This window comes from Trematomus bernacchii, unplaced genomic scaffold, assembly GCF_902827165.1.
Source record: "Trematomus bernacchii unplaced genomic scaffold, fTreBer1.1, whole genome shotgun sequence".
In the NCBI taxonomy this organism is placed as follows: domain Eukaryota; kingdom Metazoa; phylum Chordata; class Actinopteri; order Perciformes; family Nototheniidae; genus Trematomus; species Trematomus bernacchii.
In genome coordinates, this window is record NW_022987646.1 from 137,338 (window position 1) to 156,344 (window position 19,007).

Sequence of the window (19,007 nt, forward strand, 5' to 3'; positions counted from 1 at the left end):
GCTGTAGTGACTTGTATTGAACCACTTAAATATTTATAATTAATGCTACTGAAAAGATGCTATTAATTTTATATCTCACATGCAGTTCACTGTAAAGCTACTTGGTGAAGGTGTTGGTTCATAAAACATGAACAGTTTTAAGAAAGAAAAAAACAGACCAGTTCTGAGAACACAAATTCCTGGTAAAGTAGTAGATGTTCAGGTTGATAAATAATATTTTCCACACTGAAGATTATGGAGGTATTGATCAGTCTTCTCATATTTTTAAGCCTCGATTTCTCCTTTCCCCCCCCCTCTAACATCACCAGAAGTCATCATTTAAGGGGTCATTTCTCGAAAACAATTTCCGGGGGGAAACCCCCCGGACCCCCCGGGTAGGTCACTTACGGTACGTCAAGAGCCCCACCAAAAAAAAAGACCACCGGCCGCCACTGACCATAGGTATTCATTCCATCCAAAGAAAAAAAATTAAAATAAAAAAAATTAATAAAAAATAAATAAATTTAAAAAAAATATTTTATTTTTTTTTTAATTTGTGAAAGAAAAAAAGACCCGCCGACGGGGGCTTTGGGGCTTAACAGGTTAATGACAATTAAAGAGGATGTCTATGAATGAGGGAGCCACAATGTGCAAACACAACATTCATGGGGATATACTGATAGCATTTTAAGATAATCTAATCTAAATGTGTTGCTCCACCTCAAAATCAACACAGGATCAGAAGCTAATAAGCACACTGAAATGTGCTGATGCTGATCAGTTTGATTACACAAAAATAAATGTTAAACTGTAAGTAAAAGTATTCAATTGTACATTTTCTAATATAGGAACACAATGATTAATATTACTTATTTGATCATCTTTTGTACCTAAACTGTTAATCTTTTAGGCAATGGTGAAAGGATCACATTATAGTTTATTTGTATTCAATATGTTGTAAATTCTAACTTATCTTAAATGTATGTGTACATCAGAATTCAATGCTGGGCTTTTAACTTGTAGCCTACTCAAAACTAAAACAAAGACCCCGATTAATTATTTGCTTGCCATCTAAAAATGTGTTCAAAGTGGTACAGACTGTTATCTTTATATAATAAACAATGATGATGAATCAATAGTGCACTATGTCTGTGTGGAGTGGTCACTGTTAGTGTACAGTATAGATACAAATGTGTGTAATATAATCAGCGACCTGAGAATCATTTCATTGTATTGTTTATTTAGCAAAGACAATATACATTACATTTAGTGCAACACATATAAGCTAAAACTAAATCAAAAATATTTGTTTTTCACACATTCAAAGGCCCAAAGTGGCAACAGGTTTCAAAGTCGTATAGATGAAAATGGTGAACAATATTTAAGTCATAAGCTTAAAAAAATAATGCTGGATGTTTGTGTCCGAGGATATAAAAAGCCAAATGTATTCAAACATACTGTAATTCCTCTAAAGTGGCAATCCCAGGTGGATCTGCTGTGCTGTAACTAAATCACAAAGCAGAAATATTTGCAGCTCAGTATATCAAATATATAAAGAGGTTCACAATGATTATCAAAAGCTGCAGTTCATAACGATGCTCATTTTCTGCACATTACAAATAATTCAGGTAATGTAGATAATAATCACATATGTTGATGTATTTTGATATCATTCTTTATATTTATATAAATTACAATAACAGTACTGTTACAATACTTTACATATTGGTGTATATATCAGTGATCAGTATCAGCCCTGTTTGCCTCGAGGCTTTAATTCAAAGTAATGTACCTTAGCTTTAGTTTACTACTGTATGACCCGTACAGTAAATACATACAGGCTTTCCTTCAGATAATAGTGGTTACTTTAATCCCTTAATAAGTGCATGTCAAATATTTTTTCTCACATGAGAAGACAGGAATCTTTTAGATTCCAAAACAAGCTTTAACAAAAGCAAATAAATGTGGTTATAATGCATTTCCTACTGCAGTAACATGTGCTGTGCTAAGAGAAGAAGCTGGGGCTTAAAGATGAGCCTCTAGTGGGTGTAACATTCACATGTGATATACTGTACAGGAGTTAGTGTGCTGCAGGAAAACCAGTGTTAGTTATCGTAGGATAATACTTCACAAGGATGAGATTAAGTTGCAGTCGTGTCGGTCGGTGGAGCCGGGATGTGCCGGACAATAATCTGTTGAAGATACGGAGGTTGCATGTGTTAGGGAAGGAAGCAGTAACAGTGAATATAACTGATCAGATGTGTTGTTTGTATTTGAGGTCCCATTTAGATGGTCTTTAGGACTCATTTATTTTTGTACTGGACATCATATCAATCATGATTCTATTATTTTATTGCATGTCTGTTTAATTGTTTAATACTGAAGTGATATCTGTCTCATGGTGTCGTTTTACTCTTTGTTAATGCTGCATCATTTCAATTAGGCTTTTCTGGTTGAATAGAAAGACATTACATTGTGGACTTTTATTCAGTCAGCAACTCTTTGAGTGACATTAACGTTATATGAATGAATTTGGGAGGGATTACTATCTGGAACTCACTCCCACAACCCATCAGAGACTGCACTGACCTCACCACCTTCAAAAAACGTACAAAAACTCACCTCTTCAATCTGGCTTTCTTTTAATGTGTGATTGTTGTTGTATTGCTTGATTTGAATTTGACTTTAACTATATTTATTACATTACATGTTACATTTATTTGTTGTTCTTTTCTTTTCACTATCTCTGTAAAGCGACTTTGAGCACCTGTAAAAGCGCTTACAAAATAAATCTATTATTATTATTATTATTAAGATTAACAACACAAGAGGGCGGGTCATTGCCAACAGGAATAAAGGGGAAACAAATAGACATTGCTTTGTTGCCAAAGAGATCGTCCAGAATATATTTCTCCAGTTCTCTCATTCTTTTTTACCTTTCATGTTTTATTTGAAGTTTTCACTAACATTTTCATGTAATGCTGTTCAAAAGTTTGTTTTGTGAACCCCTACACACTCAGTGGTAAAGGAATGTTTCAGATGGAGAAACGATGAAAAATGCTTTACCTGAGTGCGTGTGGATTTGAGAGCCAAACGTGCGATGACACACAAGAAGATGAGAAGACCCGCCACAAACAGAGAGCAAGTGAACAAAAGGGCTTCAATAGCAAAAATCTGGTCCTGAAGCACAAGAAAGAGGAAGTTATTCATACAATGCGGATATGTGTCCATGTAGTGTAGATCACATGTCTGTAACTCACTATTCTCTGCAGGCTTAAAGACTCCCTCCAATAGCGCACAAATTTAAGGAACGTTAAATAGGAGAAAATGTGTATCCTGTAGCCAAAAGAGACAATGATCCCAAGAAGGGAAACCACATACATAGACAAACACACAGTCACCTGGAAGAGAGAGGTTCAACAACATGGGATGAGTTATTGAGTAAAGAAAGGGAGAGACTGACAGTGACGAAATAAAGTTATAACCACTATAGATCATAAAATCACAATATACCTACCATCTTCTTGGATGGACGTAACTCAGTGTAGATAGACAGGCTTCCACAGACAAGAAACTGAGAACAATCAAATAAAATAATAATTCTTACTTTGACATTCACCCCAAGAAACATTTAGATGACTGCATGACCTTTGTTTATATGTCATGTTTATCACCATTGTAGCTGTAGAAAGCTTTCCTGAACTGGATTGACATTTTGGATGTCTTTTTTAATTTCATTCAGAAATGTAATAAAGACTTAAGTGGAGAAAACATTAACATCCTCTGTCTACCAATTTGCCTGTCCCCCTTAACATCTATAAAAAAATTATTTTCAATATGGCACAAGTGCTAATAACGGTTTAACTTGAGTAAAACTGGGAAATAGGCGTATTTGATCTTGTTCCTTATTTTGTCGTGAGTTGGATGAGAAGCAGGATATCTAATCTAATCTAAGTATATTTCCAAAAATGGTGAACTTTTAACTTTAGAAACCAAGGAGACATTTGAAAAAATGTACATGGTAATTGTGAAGACAATGCATGTGTGTGCCACATGTCATGTACCAGAGTTCCCTGCCAGAAGGAAATGTAGATTCCAAAAGAAGTAAACTCATCCCTCTCCCCGGACAGCGTAAATCCCATCATGACCTCGGCACAGCCAAAGATCAGAATGGCAATCTGAGGAGGAGGAGAAGGATGGATTCAAGTGCCTACAGTAGAGTAAGAGTTTGCAGCTGCTCATTGTGTAAACGTGTAACATTAGTTTCTGTGGCTCTGGATTGTGTGATTTGTTACCCCAACATTTCTGGGCTCTCTTTGGACGAAGCGATGCAGCGGTTTGCTGGACAGCAGCACCTCTTGGTCTCCTGTCTTGTTCCCATCCTTTGCTGTTGATCTCTCTCTTGCTGTTGACTCAGTTCCCTCCATTGAAACACTGTTTTAGGTTGTGGGAGGAGAGAGAGAATCAAAACAGATTTATTCTCCACAGCTAAGCAGATTTAAAGAGGCAGAATTAGTTCAGCTGCATGCAACATGCTACAAGCAGGGATATTTACAAAAACATGAAGGGACCCACCTTGTTTTAGCTGTTCTTGCAGAGAAGCAGTGTGCGTGATAACGGGAAGAGAATGTTGTGGGTGGAAAGAGGAAATGGGGAAATGTGAGACCTTTTCCTTTTTTTTTTTATTAAGGGGAGGCGCTGCAAACTTTATTTGCAATGTACAGGCTCCTATCAGTCATCCAGGCAGGGGGGTATCATTTACTGTAATGTAACGTAAGAAGCTGCCATGTACTCGCGGCATAGGCCTACAGTACAGCTGACACTTTATTGATCAACACTCATGTGCTCTCTCTCTCTCTCTCTCTCTCTCTCTCTCTCTCTCTCTCTCTCTCTCTCTCTCTCTCTCTCTCTCTCTCTCTCTCTCTCTACAACATTATAATCATTTACTTTTCCCGTCTAGTTCCGATAGTTCCTGGGATTTTGCGTTCACACCAAAAGGAGAACATAGTTCATGAGAACTTGTTTTATCCCCTTTTTAGTGCTAGACTCTAGTACCACCCATAAATGGACGTAGGGTCCGTGACGTCACCCATAGGATTCTGCAGAGTTGCCGAGAAGCCCTTAGTAGGCGGAGTCGGCCACTAACGGCTCGAAGCTCCCGATCTAGCTGAAGCTACCAAGCTAGGCTAACATGCTCACATGCTCATGCTCAATTAATAAGCCTTGTTCAACATCATTTCTTTAGCTAATACTACAGCGGGCTGCAGGCGAACCAAGTCCGCTAGCTAGCTCCCTGCGGCTCCGTTAGCTCCGGCCGGCGGACTCCGGCGGCCACCACTGGGATAATTGGGTCCCCTTTTAACATTTGCTCCCGTTTAGCATTATGGGCGTCATAGCCATAGACTATAAAAGTCTTACCCAAGGCTGAATCATAAACTAAACTGTATATTGTGGTGACACGTTATGGGACATAATTCACCGTTGGGAATATTGTGTTGCAACACGGACCCGTTAGTGAGGGCACCGGGGTTGGTGTCATTCATGCTAGCTTGAGTAGCAACAAGCAGATGTACTTACCTTGTCTTCTTTCTAATGGATAATAAAGTGTGGAGTTCCATACTGAATACACCGCCTCTGACTCCATTTCATCGGCTCTACACATGGTGACCCTGACGTTTTCGTGAAAGTTTCCGAAGACTTAATGAGCATGGCTGATCGCAATGTTTTTGTTAAACTGCCGGAGTTTTGGGAGCATGCTGCCGCGGTGTGGTTCGCACACGTGGAGGCGCATTTTGCCTGCCGCCATGTCCGTGACGGGGACCTGAAATATTTTCATGTGGTGGCGGCGCTGGGGAGCTCCACGTCGTCCAGGTTGGTTGGATTTATCACAGATCCCCCACGCCATGACAAATATGAGGCGATTAAGGCCCTTCTCCTTAAGACATTTAGCTTATCTGCTAAGGAGAGGGCTCGCCAGATGTTTGAGATCCAAGGCCTAGGAGACAGCAAGCCATCCCAGCTCATGGAGAAGATGCTGAATCTGCTAGGGGGGGAAGATCCCCGGATTTTGTTTGTGGAGACGTTCCTGCGCCACTTGCCGCCCCGGGTTCAGACGGCGCTGGCCAACACGTCCATTACTGAACCCCGCGACTTGGCTGAAGAGGCAGACCGTTTTTTCCTGGCGACCCAACAGCCCGGTGCAGAGGTGCTAGCTGCGACGCTCAGTGCCCCCTCGCCAGTTGGGAAAGCTTGGGGGGGGCGGGCCGTGACGGTGCCAAGCCGGCGTGGGGACACAGGAGAGTGTTTTTACCATGCACGGTTCGGGACTAAGGTGAAGAAGTGCATCGCTCCCTGCAGTTACAAACCTCCGGGAAACGAGAGACCTGGCGCTCGGTAGTGGCCCTGAGCGTTGGCGGCACGAGCAGGCTTCTCTTCGTTAGCGACATTGTTTCGGGAAGCTGGTTTCTTTGTGACACGGGCGCCCAACGGAGCGTGGTTCCTGCGTCGAGGGAGGACGTCGCTCGAGGGGGACACGGACCGCAGTTGACGACAGCTAATGGCGGCCCCATCTGCACTTACGGCGTGAGGCTTATGTGTTTATGTATTGGAGGACAGCGTTTCAACTGGGATTTTGTGACGGCGGACATTTATTTTCCCCTCCTCGGGGCAGATTTTTTATGTGCTCACGGACTCCTTGTGGACGTTAGAAACAAACGCTTGGTTGATGCCTTGACGTTTTCCTCCCTTGTGTGTAGGGCAAGGCGGCGTACAACGGGCTGTCCGGTTCGCTGTCGGGGGCAGACAGTTTTCTCAGGCTGTTGGCCGAATTTCCGGACTTGACGCTGCCTACCTTCTCTGCACTCACCATCAAGCATGGGGTGGAGCACCACGTCACCACCGAAGGTCCCCCAGTCTACGCCAGGGCCCGGCGGTTGAATCCTGCTAAACTTGCAGTCTGAGTTTTCGACCATGGAATGCCTGGGTATCATCCGCCGGTCTGACAGTCCTTGGGCCTCTCCTCTGCACATCGTTCCCAAGCCTAACGGCGGTTGGCACCCATGTGGGGATTACCGCCGTCTCAACGACGCCACGACACCCGACCGCTACCCGGTGCCGCACATTCAGGACTTTTCAGCACACCTGGCGGGTACGCTGGTGTTTTCAAAGATGGACCTGGTGCGTGGATACCACCAGGTGCCCATGCATTCCCTGGACATTCCCAAAACGGCAGTGATAACGCCGTTTGGGTTGTTCGAGTTCCTGCGGATGCCTTTTGGGCTCAAGAATGCCGCTCAAACGTTCCAGCGCCTGATGGATTCGGTGCTGCAACCCTGCAAAGTGCCTGTTCGGGGTGTTTGACATTGACTTCCTCGGGCACCGCGTCACCAAAGGTGGGGCTGCACCCCTGCCGGCGAAGGTTGAAGCTGTCGCGGCGTTTCCTCGCCCGCATATGGCCCGGTTGCTCCGTGAGTTCCTGGGGATGGTGACTTTCTACCACCGTTTCATCGCAATTGAGACCCATTGTTCCGGTCTCGCCTCTTCCGGAGGCCGCCCATGCAGAGGTCGCTTTCCCGGCTCCCGTGCTCAGGAGTCGTGGGGGTCAGCCTGTCGTTCCTCCCCGCCATGCTGACTTTGTTTATGGGTGAATTCTGGGGGGGCTTGTGTGGTGACACGTTATGGGACATAATTCACTGTTGGGAATATTGTGTTGCAACACGGACCCGTTAGTGAGGGTACCGGGGTTGGTGTCATTCATGCTAGCTTGAGTAGCAACAAGCAGATGTACTTACCTTGTCTTCTTTCTAATGGATAATAAAGTGTGGAGTTCCATACTGAATACCCCGCCTCTGACTCCCTTTCATCGGCTCTACAATATATATATACATATATATATATATATATATATATACATGTATAAAGGGTTACGTCCTTAGCTGGCTAATAAGCTATATAACAAGCACACAAACACCTGCTAACATGTATAATATTATCATTTTACTCAACGAAAAAAAGCTGAGAGTAGACTTCTTGGAAGCTCTGTTAGTACATTGAAGTAAGAAGATATGATTCTACACTGTATTGAAGTAAACATGTATTGTTTGAACTGTTTTATGTAATCACAACGGTTTGGGTAATTATATATAGAATAGGAATGTTATTCTCACTTTCAAACTCACTGACTCAGAGATTCTGTGTTTCATACACCAACCTGGCCTGGGCTCACCCCTAAAAGCAGATGTCGTCATTAAGGTCGTTAAAGACAACATTACATTGCTTCTTATCATCCCTAAGAACAGATGTTGTTTTCAAGTCGTTAAAGACACATCGTTAAATAGGTGAGGAAAAGTTTAAATGTCTGTGGGAGAATGGTTTAGGTGAAAATATCCCCTGGGAAGGAATGTAGAGTAAGATAAGGTAAAGATAAACATTGACTTTTGACCTAGTGTGGTTGGGGATCTCACTCTGTTCGAAAACTCTGATTGACCTCGGCCAGAAGCGAATCCAGCCAGTCAGGGCACTTGGGGGAGGTGGTCAGTTTAAACAGCTCCTCCCCAGGGGCTCTCTAATTCGCTTGGGAGAAAAGTGGGAAGGAAGAATCGACAAATCTCCGCCCCAAGGACAGATAGAAATACTGATGTTTGTGTGTGTAAAAATGCTTTTGGGTTTGGTGAGTGGCAGGTCCTGAGAACTGTGTCCGTATCGCATCACAAACCTGAAGTCCAATTTCTTTTTGGTTTGATGAGTTGGCGGGTCCTGACGCATTTATCCGCATCGCATCACAAATCTAAAAGTCCGGAGTACTCGAGTACTCTGTATAACTTGTATATGTGTTTGGTTTCCTACTAGAAGTAAACTCAGATAATTTGTTATAACTTTGATTCCGGTGTTTTCAATTCCTTTCTTAATTTAATAGAGATCCAGCCTCATCCAACGAACGGCGCGTAGCAGAGGTATTCTACTCCAACAACATTCAACCGCACAGCACGACATTTTAATTGTCTGGTATTTGTAACAACATTCCCTAAAAGGCACAATCACCACGAAAACGGCTAAAGGGTCAAGTACAGTAACTACAACTAGCTAACGTTGTAGCCTAGCAGAGTGGACAAGTTGCTGTTAGCTGACAGTGAGGCACGTACCTGTCCATCAAAGTGACCACGCTCTAATTTATGCAAAAACGTTAAGAAAAAGGGTTGCGTTATAAAACAATTCACTCAACAATTAATAATCATTAAGGTGGAATCTAACTATATCCCGAATAATTTTTATTGCATCCAGGGGTAGAAACATGTTTATTTCTGCTGTAAAGTTGGGCATTTTAACATGGGGTCTATGGAAATTCCTCCTTTCTGCAGTCATCGCCTATCGGCCAATAGATGAACTGCAGTTTGTGGCACTTCCTTATTGACGTCCCGGCTCTGCACCAGAGTTTGCCGCTTGGTACCACCTCTCTAGCAGCTAGAGAGCCTCTCTAGCAGCTAGAGAGGTGGTACTTTCCTGGGGAGAAAAAAGTTCCAATTTCCGATTGGCTGGGCGAATTGCAAACCACGCCCCGTAAAACTCTGAAAAGTTTTGCGAAGCCGCCATTGTATTTGCTGGCATTAGCATTATTAGCATTAGCTCTCTCTCGCACCAACGGAGAGAGAATAACTTATGGCAACACAAAAACAAACATTGGAGCGGTGGAGTGATGAGGGAGTTTACTCGTAAGGCTTCAGTAGAAGCTGCTGGGAGTCCCAGCAGCTTCAAACTAGCTGCGGAAGTTATGCACTACGAAAGATAGGTACCAGAAAAACCCTAACCTATCACAGGGGGGCAAGGGCAAGACAGGGGCCTCATCTGATTGGTCAATTCCTTAAACGTTTTTCACCAAAGGAAGCCACTTTCTTGTGGCCTCCTCTGGACCGTGGCATTATACATCCATGCATTATTAGGGCACCAGTGAGTGCAATACCGTATTTCACCACACATCCACCAAAATAGACTGTATAACATTTAGAGGGGCGCTGTTTTACTCTTTGTAAAATACTCTGACAATAAGGGAGAGATGTCAGCACAGACGACGGTCTGAAGAACTGGGTGAGCCTGGCTTTCCCTGGCCTCCGGGAGAAAACGCCACTGGAAACATCAGAGATGGTACTTGGGAAATGTTTCCTGCCGGGGCTGACCGGGGCTACCCAGATGTGTGACTATAGCCCCAGTTAGCCCCGCATTGACATCCCACTGAGACCGTTTACAATTTAAAACATGTTTTGTATGAAAAAGGTACCTAATAATTGCAGCTCTTTCATTCATCCCAATATTCTTGTAAAGAAAACAAAACAAACTATCTCGAGAATATCTTACCCTTAAAGTGGACCTATCATGCTATATTTTAATAATATATTGTAGGGCCATACCTATATAAGGTATATTTATACGTTTTCTTTTTCAAAATACCAAACAGATCATGCATTTTAGCCATGCCTCATTTCGCTCTATTTTGCTTTCCTCCACCCTGTCTTTGCATGCGCTGCAGCTGACCACGCCCCCCTGCAAAAGAGGGGGCCGAGTTACGAGCGTCGTGTTACCATGCTGTTACCATGCTGTTACCATGCTGTTACCATGCTGTTACTATGCCACGGCAACCTCTCATTCCCCTGATAGGTCAGCTCCGCCGTCCTGACGTCAGAGGAATGTTCAAATCTGGATCAGTCTGTATCAGATCCGTTGCAGCCCCATTTTTAGAGATTTGGGTATGGAGGAAAAGAGAGAGGGTTGTGTTTTCTGACACTTGGTGAGTTCCCTGGAACACCGGGGACACATATTCATGTATAAAAGACGTACAAAAGTGCATTTTGCATGATAGGTCCCCTTTAAATAACTTAAAATGGTAGTAAAGTTGATATTTTTTATTTATTTCATGGCCATGCATTGTAATGAGAATGCATCATTAGCTCAAAAATACATGATACTTATAACATCCATTATGTCACAAAACCAATACAAATTGTGCTTTTGCATCACCCTTGGTCTCAATATTTACAGTCAACCAAATAAAGCCATGTGTGCAGACAGTAAGTGTTCAAATTTCTGATCAGAGACTGTGAAGAGCAAAAGTACATCAGTCATCTTCAGCCTCTCAAGAGATGGTTATCCAATAAACAACAGAGAAAAAGACTAGAGGTACAAAGTTTAGGGTATATTTCATTTACATACACTACAGTTGCATTGATAACAACACTAAAGACAGTAAATATTGAAATACCAATATATCATGATCAAATTGTATTGAAATGACAAATATAAAACATTGTGAACATGGGATGTTGTATACCTGCAGATCGAGAGATGATGTCAGTCAGTTAAAAAAATAACTGAGTACAAAGGTTACAGTCTTTACCGAGCAATAGGATGATTATGACAGTGGTGGTGCTCCAGTAGATGTGCCGCTCTCTGTCTGATCTCTCCTTCACTGTTGTACTGGGTGGCTTCTAACAGTGAGAGCCCACCTTGCTTCACAAACTCCTCTGCCACCTAAAGGAAGGGAATACTTTAGGTAAAAGCTGTTTGAACTTAAGTATCTTGTTAAAAGCGTGTCATCAGTTATCCCCAATGAGCAGGATCATTGTTTCAAAGGCTGCTCACTCACTTACCTGTGGACTGCTAACTACCAGCATGAAAAGGACATCCATACTCAGGGGGTGTTTCTCAATCTCGAGTAAAGCTGCTCCAGAGCCACTATTTCAAGCATACTACGTCATCGAGTGCTGCCGAAGTACTGTTCCAATGTCCAGCATACTTGGAATTCTACCGAGCCCGGCATACTTTGTTTGGAGAAATTTGAAATTCGAGGCTGCACATGTGTAGACTCTGCGGTCTTAAAATCCCCACAATGCTTTGCGCACGGACCAATTTCCCCAAATCTGTGGCGGAAAATGTAAGGCGGGGCCTATCATATGACGCACACCTGCACACTTGCTCGCCTGTTCCACTCTTCGTTTTCCGAATGCCAGGAAGTATTCTTGCCTCGCTTCTGAAGCAAGACGCTCAGAAGACATGTGCTACCAAGCAAGCGTACTCGAGATTGAGAAACACCCAGGGTCACCATCTCTTGGTCAGCCATTTTAAGTGTGGCACAGAGTGCAGACCAGTGCTTGAATTGGGCCGGTACTCACCGGTACGCAGTACCGGGACTTCTAATTTTTAACCCATCTGGTACCGTTACTTCTTACTGAGTACTCCGTAGATGCATCATGAGGTGCCGCCGCCGCTTTGCCCGCCTCGCCCCCGGAGCAGCAGTCTTCGTCGCCCCAAACACCGCCACCCCTCGGTGGCCCACAAGTGCCAGAGGACCTCGGCAAAACAGAGCCTGCCAGGTATATTTAAACAAGTTCCCAACTCGCCTGTACAGTGGGGTAAGGCGCTCATTTTGCAGCTCATGGTTTAAAAACAGAGATTGGCTGGAATTTCCTGTAAAAAAGATGCCATCTTCTGCTATGCCTGTAGACATTTCGGTTCAAATACATCTAACTCAGATGCCTTCACCACAATTGTACCAGAGTACCAAACGCTGTCTCCTGGTACTCATCTGAGTAACTCACTAAAAATGAAATACTATATGACAGTAAAACAAGAATAGAGTTTAAAAGGGGAGTGATTTGTAAAATATCTATAAAGAAATAGAAAATCTGTTAACAGTTCTGTTTCATATGGATGTTGAGAGATGTATCCATAAAGCGCTATGCGAGTACAGGGGCATTATGGCCGGCGTGTGATTGTTAGGAGACACACCGCGCCTAGTGTAAAGACTCCAATTAATGCATTTTACCGTCTTAGAGGCGGCATTATGGCGGTGCGTTCAGGGACCTCAGTAGAAAATCGGCCCTTTCTGTGTCGACCCCCCATGGGCCGAACTTCCTTTTATGGAGAGTTTGGCGGTGGAGTGGGTCACCAGGGAGTACCACAGCTTCCTAGCTGTGGCTCCACAGCTGATGGCTTGTCCCCTAACACAGTGTTATGGGGAATGGAAACTCAGCTGTGTATTAACAAAGTGGATGGACAGGACCCTGAAACGGGGTTACTCACTCCAGTTTTGCAGTGTCCCTCCTCCTTTCCATGGCATGAGAGAGGCAAAACTATCTTCCCAGGAGGGGATAGGTTTCCTCTCGGCAGAGATTCAGGCCCTGGTGCAAAAACAGGTGGTGTCTATTGTGCACCCTCGGCACAGAGAACAGGGTCTTTATTCCACGCACTTCCTGGTTCCCAAGAAGACGGGATAATTCAGACCCATTCTAGATCTCCGCAGCCTGAATCGGCACATTGCCTGCAAAAAATTCCATATGTTAACTGTGAGACAGTTATTGGACCTAGTGCAGCAGGGCGATTGGTTCACAACCATCGACCTGAAGGACGCTTACTTTCATGTCGAAATTGCTTCAGAGCACAGAAAGTATTTGCGTTTTGCCTTCCAGGGGATAGCCTACGAGTACAGCAGACTACCGTTCGGCTACTCCCTATCCCCACGCACGTTCAGCAAATGTGTGGCCACAGCGCTTCAGCCGCTTCGCGACCATGGCATGAGTGTTTTCTTTTATCTGGACGACCTCATAGTCATGGCCAGGTCCAGGGAATGGGCAATGTTTCATACAGCCCAATTGATCCTACACCTAACCAAGTTGGGTTTTGTGGACAATTGGAAGAAGAGCAATCCCATACCTCACCAACAGGTGCAGTATCTGGGGATGGTGCTCGATGCAGGCAGGCTACGTGCCACCCTGTCAGAGAGCAGACAGGCATCCCTGCTTCGGGCAATTTGCAGACTGCGACAGGGGGAAACGGTGACGGTTTTGACCATCATGCAGACTCTGGGTCTCATGGCGGCTGCTCACGTTGTGGTGCCGCTGGGGTTGCTGCATATGCGCCGCCTGCAGAGGTAGTTTACCGGCCTTCGTTTAGATCCCAATAGGCACAACTCCACTGGGGCGAGTGATCTCCTACGTCACGGTTTTCACAGACACATCCGTGACAGGATGGGGGGGGACCTGAGAGCTATAGGTGGTTGCTGGTCTCTGACAGAGACGCGGCACAGCAACCTTCTAGAGCGACAAGCTGTAGTGTTGGTCCTCCAGCATTTCAAACCCTTTATACAGAGCAAACATGTGCTGGTGAGGAGCAACAACCGCACCACAGTGGCATACATCAACAGGCAGGGCGGAGTCCGCTCCGCCGCCTTGTTGACCACAGCGGAGAAACTGTGGTTATGGGCTTCAGAGATTGTGTTGTCTCTGAGAGCCCTCCACATCCCGGGACTGGAGAACAGGGGGGCCGACCTCATGTCAAGAGGTGGGCCCCTGCCAGGCGAGTGGGTGCTTCACCCAGCCGGTGCAACAGCCAATGTGCCCTGTGGTTTTCCATGGCTCGGCAGGACAATCCGCCCTTGGGGGTGGACGCGTTTGCACACGAGCCATGGCCAAGAAAGCTGCTCTACGCCTTTCCACCGCTGCGCCTCATTCTCCCGCTCCTGGGGAGGGTGAGACGAGAGCATCTTTCAGTCATCCTAGTGGCCCCAGATCGCTGCGGGGCGCCGTGGTTCGCAAAGATGACACAGATGATGGTGGGCCAGCCCTGGGCGATTCCTCAGTTCTGGGGGGCGATGTCTCAGGAAGCAGGTGCAATAGGGGCGTTACCCTCTCTGGGCCAACCTCTCAGGGACAGGCTGAGACAGGGGGGATTGTCTGACAAAGTTATCCAGACTATCCAGGCAGCAAGAGCAGGATCCACCACAGCCTGTTACAGGCCAAAGTGGTTGGGATTCCAGCGATGATGTGAGGAGCGGAGTCTATAGCCCCTATCTTGTACGTTGGGCTCTATTCTGTCCTACTTACAGTTACTGGTGGACAGGGGGCTTGCTCATTCCACAGTTAAAGTGTATGCAGCAGCCATTTCATCCTGTCATGAGGGATTTGGCGGCAGGTCAGCCTTCAGTCAGCCGCTTATGTCGCGGTTTTTGCAGGGGGTCAGGAGGCAGCGCCCTGTAGTGCACGCCTCCTCCCCGCAGTGGGACCTGCCGTTGGTGCTCACAGAACCATTTGAGCCTCTGGAGCTCTTCTCCCTGAAAGCACTGTCATGGAAGACAGCGTTGCTGCTTGCCTTAACTTCAGCCAAGAGAGTGTCCGAGCTGACCGCTCTGTCGGTGCACCCAAGTTGCTTGTTGATCCGGGGTGACCGTAGCGGGGCGACACTCAGGCCGAACCCCTCCTTTGTTCCCAAGAGCCTAAGGAGTTCGTTCAGGTCAAGAGCTATTCAGTTAGGTGGCTTTAATCTTCCACCCCATATTGGGGCCAGGGAGGCTAAAATGCACCTCCTCTGCCCGGTGCATGCGCTAGCATGTTATGTGGAGCTCACGGCTGCCTTTAGGCGTACTGAACAGCTGTTTGTGTGCTTTGGGGGTGGTGTGGCCGGTAGGTATCTGACCCCCCCCCTGGACATAATGCACTTATGTTTTCCCATGCTCCTTAGGGACCCGGGGAACATGGTGCGCAGTAAGCCCCAGGCAGGGCTGGAAGACTCTCCCCGCCTGCCTATGGGCAGGCGGGGAGAGCCTTCCTCACTATTTTTCATGCACACTCTTCACGAGGTAAAAGTGTGTCTGAGTGTGCTCTACCAGCCAAGTAAACTGCGGCCCCGACTTCTCCACGGTCACAACCGGAGGAGAAGGAGTTGCGGTGCAGTGGCTGTTAACCAAAAGCCGGTCAGGGGCAGTGTGATGGGCCGATGTTGTTGGACGACAGCGCGTTTATGCATCAGGGCTCCGCCCACTGTACCCATAGAGTCCAGTAGAGGGCGGAGCCTGTGTAAGATATAACAAGGGGTTACGTATTGTAACCCTAGTTATATAAGCACAGACGGAGCCCTCTACTCGGGGCACTGTCTGTCCTATGCCGCTCGCTGAAGAGGGTGTAGGATGACAGTCAGGAGGCGAGGCCGCCTTTTATACGGTGAGCTTGCGCGCGCATTCAGGTAGCCCCGCCCCGGGGGGCGGCTACGTTTATAGATATCTCAATAGGTGAATGCTTGCATGGTATGGTTGAGAGGTAGTACCCATAGAGTCCAGTAGAGGGCTCCGCCTGTGCTTATATAACTAGGGTTACAATGCGTAACCCCTCGTTACATAGCTTTTTTTCCTTCTCAAATAATTCATAATACGATTTTAAAGCTGTTTCTTTACAATCTGTTTATGCAAGAAATATTTCAAAAAAAGACAGTGTTAAAGCTGGATTGTCTGATAGACATCTGTTGAATGTGATATTTTTTTAGAAGCCACTTCTGAAATAATTTCTTGTCAAGGCATCCTTTAATGCACCAACAAAAGGGACTATGCAGTGATGGGATAAGCTTGACTACATACATTCACTGTGGTGGATAATCTCGAGCATGGTTCAAATATTTAACAACATTTGTATTCTTGTGAAACCATTTATTTCCTGTATTGTAAGAGATAAACACCTTTCTTTAAGAGAGAAAATCAGACCAGAACAAAATCAAATTAAAACTGCGGTCACAGACGTGCACGCAGTTGTGGGCGGGCCTTCGCGTCCGAGCGCCTGTAGGGGAGGGTCGCCGGTCGTCCCGGCGCCAAGCAGAGGCGCGCGAGTCCTCCGAAATGAGCTGGTCAGTGGCGGCCGGTCCATAGGGGCGCTAGGGGCGCCGCCCCACCTCTTCCCATATTGAAAAAAAATAATAATAATAATAATTAAAATTAAAATTAAAAAAAAAAAATGTTTAAAAAAATATATATGTTTTTATTTTTATTTTTAATGAACAAGGTAAATATTATATAATTGGTATCAGTAAAATGTATAATCTACAATAAAATCTCGTTTAAAATTGTGTTACGATGTCTAAAGTTACTGATAAGTCACATGTTTCCTGCCTGGCCTTGCCCATGCACCTTCTCTCGTCTGGGCGCTAAGAGAGGAGCCTTCAACCAGTGCAGCAGCAGCCACCAGCAGCTGACTGTTGCTATCTGTAACGTGTAAACTATGCCGCGAAAATATAATTTCAGCCAATCAGCGTCGTCAAAGATGACGGTCACCGGGCGCCAATGTCAGCGCCCAGTGCAGTCTGTGAGTAGTTTGGACAGTGACTCGTATCCGGTTGACGCAGTAGTTGATGAGGATGGCTTCGTGTGCAGGTGGAGTCTCCGGACCTCGGTCCCCGCCTAATTCTGTTCAAGAGCTAATCTCCAATCCTTTCGAAAGGAGAAGTTTGGCAGATAAATTGTTGCTTAAAGACCTTGCACCAGACCAACCCGATTTGAATATATCGCAGCAATCTCGTGAAAAAGACAAAATGTATACACGAGGCTTCACAAGTAGCTGGTACACAAGAAAGGCTTGGCTAGCTGGATGCAAACAGGTAAATGCTGTCTTTTGTTTCCCATGCTTGGATATCACTTTATATGTAGAGAGGAGGTTTCCCATGGTTGTTAGAAGTTTATTAATAAGTGGGCATTTATCACAGAAGTGATTGTTCTGTCTCCACGTTTGTTGCATTGTCTGTGATGTATTTTCCAACGGTTATAGCTCCTGTTCTGTCCCAGCAACACTACACGGTTTGCAGCTCCACCACATTTTTGGTTTATCTTCGGTGTCGCTTAAAATCTGCTTCCCATCGGACTAAAACCTCCACGTAATCTGAAGACAGATACTTGAAGTTATTTAAACCTTTTGCAAACTTTATGTTCTTTCTTGCTCTAGCCTTGCCAGTTACATTGTACATAACACATATATTATCATTATGCTAACTGGTTGTTCGTGTTAGACGATGTAGCTTTTTCATTTCTGAGTTATTGCTATATGTAAATAAGCCTGTTTGTAAATAATCCTCAGAGAAACAAAGAAAAAACACAATTTATGACATTTTGTGCTGTGGTTATTTTTTTTAAATTGCATTTATTCACAGTTCAGTTTGAAATGCTGTAGTGACTTGTATTGAACCACTTAAATATTTATAATTAATGCTACTGAAAAGATGCTATTAATTTTATATCTCACATGCAGTTCACTGTAAAGCTACTTGGTGAAGGTGTTGGTTCATAAAACATGAACAGTTTTAAGAAAGAAAAAAACAGACCAGTTCTGAGAACACAAATTCCTGGTAAAGTAGTAGATGTTCAGGTTGATAAATAATATTTTCCACACTGAAGATTATGGAGGTATTGATCAGTCTTCTCATATTTTTAAGCCTCGATTTCTCCTTTCCCCCCCCCTCTAACATCACCAGAAGTCATCATTTAAGGGGTCATTTCTCGAAAACAATTTCCGGGGGGAAACCCCCCGGACCCCCCGGGTAGGTCACTTACGGTACGTCAAGAGCCCCACCAAAAAAAAAGACCACCGGCCGCCACTGGAGCTGGTTGTCATTTCTCAAATGTTGGCGTCCCGGAGTCACAGGTCCTCCGGCAGCGACCCGGAAACGGATGTGGGCGCGCCGCCTCGAAAGGAAATCGAATTTCTGTAAAGGCTCGCCGAGGATCGATTATCGCGGAGGCTGTCTGGAGGAGCAGTAACCGTGGCGTGTGGTGCAGTGGGTTGTGCAGACTTTCTGCCCTTTACCGTTTGTTTACTCAATAAAGGCATCTCCTCTGGATATTAGGCTATGTATATTTTTAATACAACTGCTTTAATTGTGAGCCGACATTTACAGTGACAACAGCTGCTGAGGCCAGTGCAGAAAGCAGAAGAGTGTGTATAATATATATCGCTCAGTAATATAAGTAACAGGCCGACATTACACACTGTATTTGTATGCTTTAGTAGATATCTACAAATAAACAGTTGATATTTGGCATGAAACCAAATAGTGTAAATCGTCAAAAATGGTATCTTCTCTGTTAGCTTACGACCGCCCCAATTGAGCTAGCAACTTCCTCATTCCCAATTCAGCATGACTGTGGATATGGGCATAATTAGTCCTTGAATGGAATTTTTCCCATCATTTCCCTAAGAGCAGTGTGCAAAAATGTGCTCAAAATGCATGACAAA

At 44.9% G+C, this 19,007-nt stretch overlaps 1 protein-coding gene across 1 annotated transcript; it reads right to left on the reverse strand.

Moving 5' to 3' along the window:
* Positions 1 to 1,198: 1,198 nt before the first annotated feature.
* Positions 1,199 to 4,618, reverse strand: LOC117485509. Its single transcript, XM_034134073.1, has 7 exons — positions 4,555 to 4,618; positions 4,275 to 4,413; positions 4,044 to 4,157; positions 3,497 to 3,553; positions 3,240 to 3,380; positions 3,046 to 3,159; positions 1,199 to 2,171 (listed from the first exon to the last, which is right to left on the reverse strand). Exons 2-7 carry the CDS (start codon positions 4,404 to 4,406, stop codon positions 2,121 to 2,123), a joined length of 609 nt encoding a protein of 202 aa, XP_033989964.1. The 5' UTR covers positions 4,407 to 4,413; positions 4,555 to 4,618; the 3' UTR covers positions 1,199 to 2,120.
* Positions 4,619 to 19,007: the final 14,389 nt, after the last annotated feature.

Excerpts from the sequence above, each read along its gene's own strand:
- LOC117485509 (XM_034134073.1), bottom strand. The coding sequence starts at position 4,406 with ATGGAGGGAACTGAGTCAACAGCAAGAGAGAGATCAACAGCAAAGGAT. Across the intron at positions 3,381-3,496 it reads TACGTCCATCCAAGAAGATG|GTGACTGTGTGTTTGTCTAT; the intron begins GTAGGTATATTG and ends TCTCTCTTCCAG. Across the intron at positions 2,172-3,045 it reads TCAAATCCACACGCACTCAG|ATTATTGTCCGGCACATCCC; the intron begins GTAAAGCATTTT and ends TATCTTCAACAG.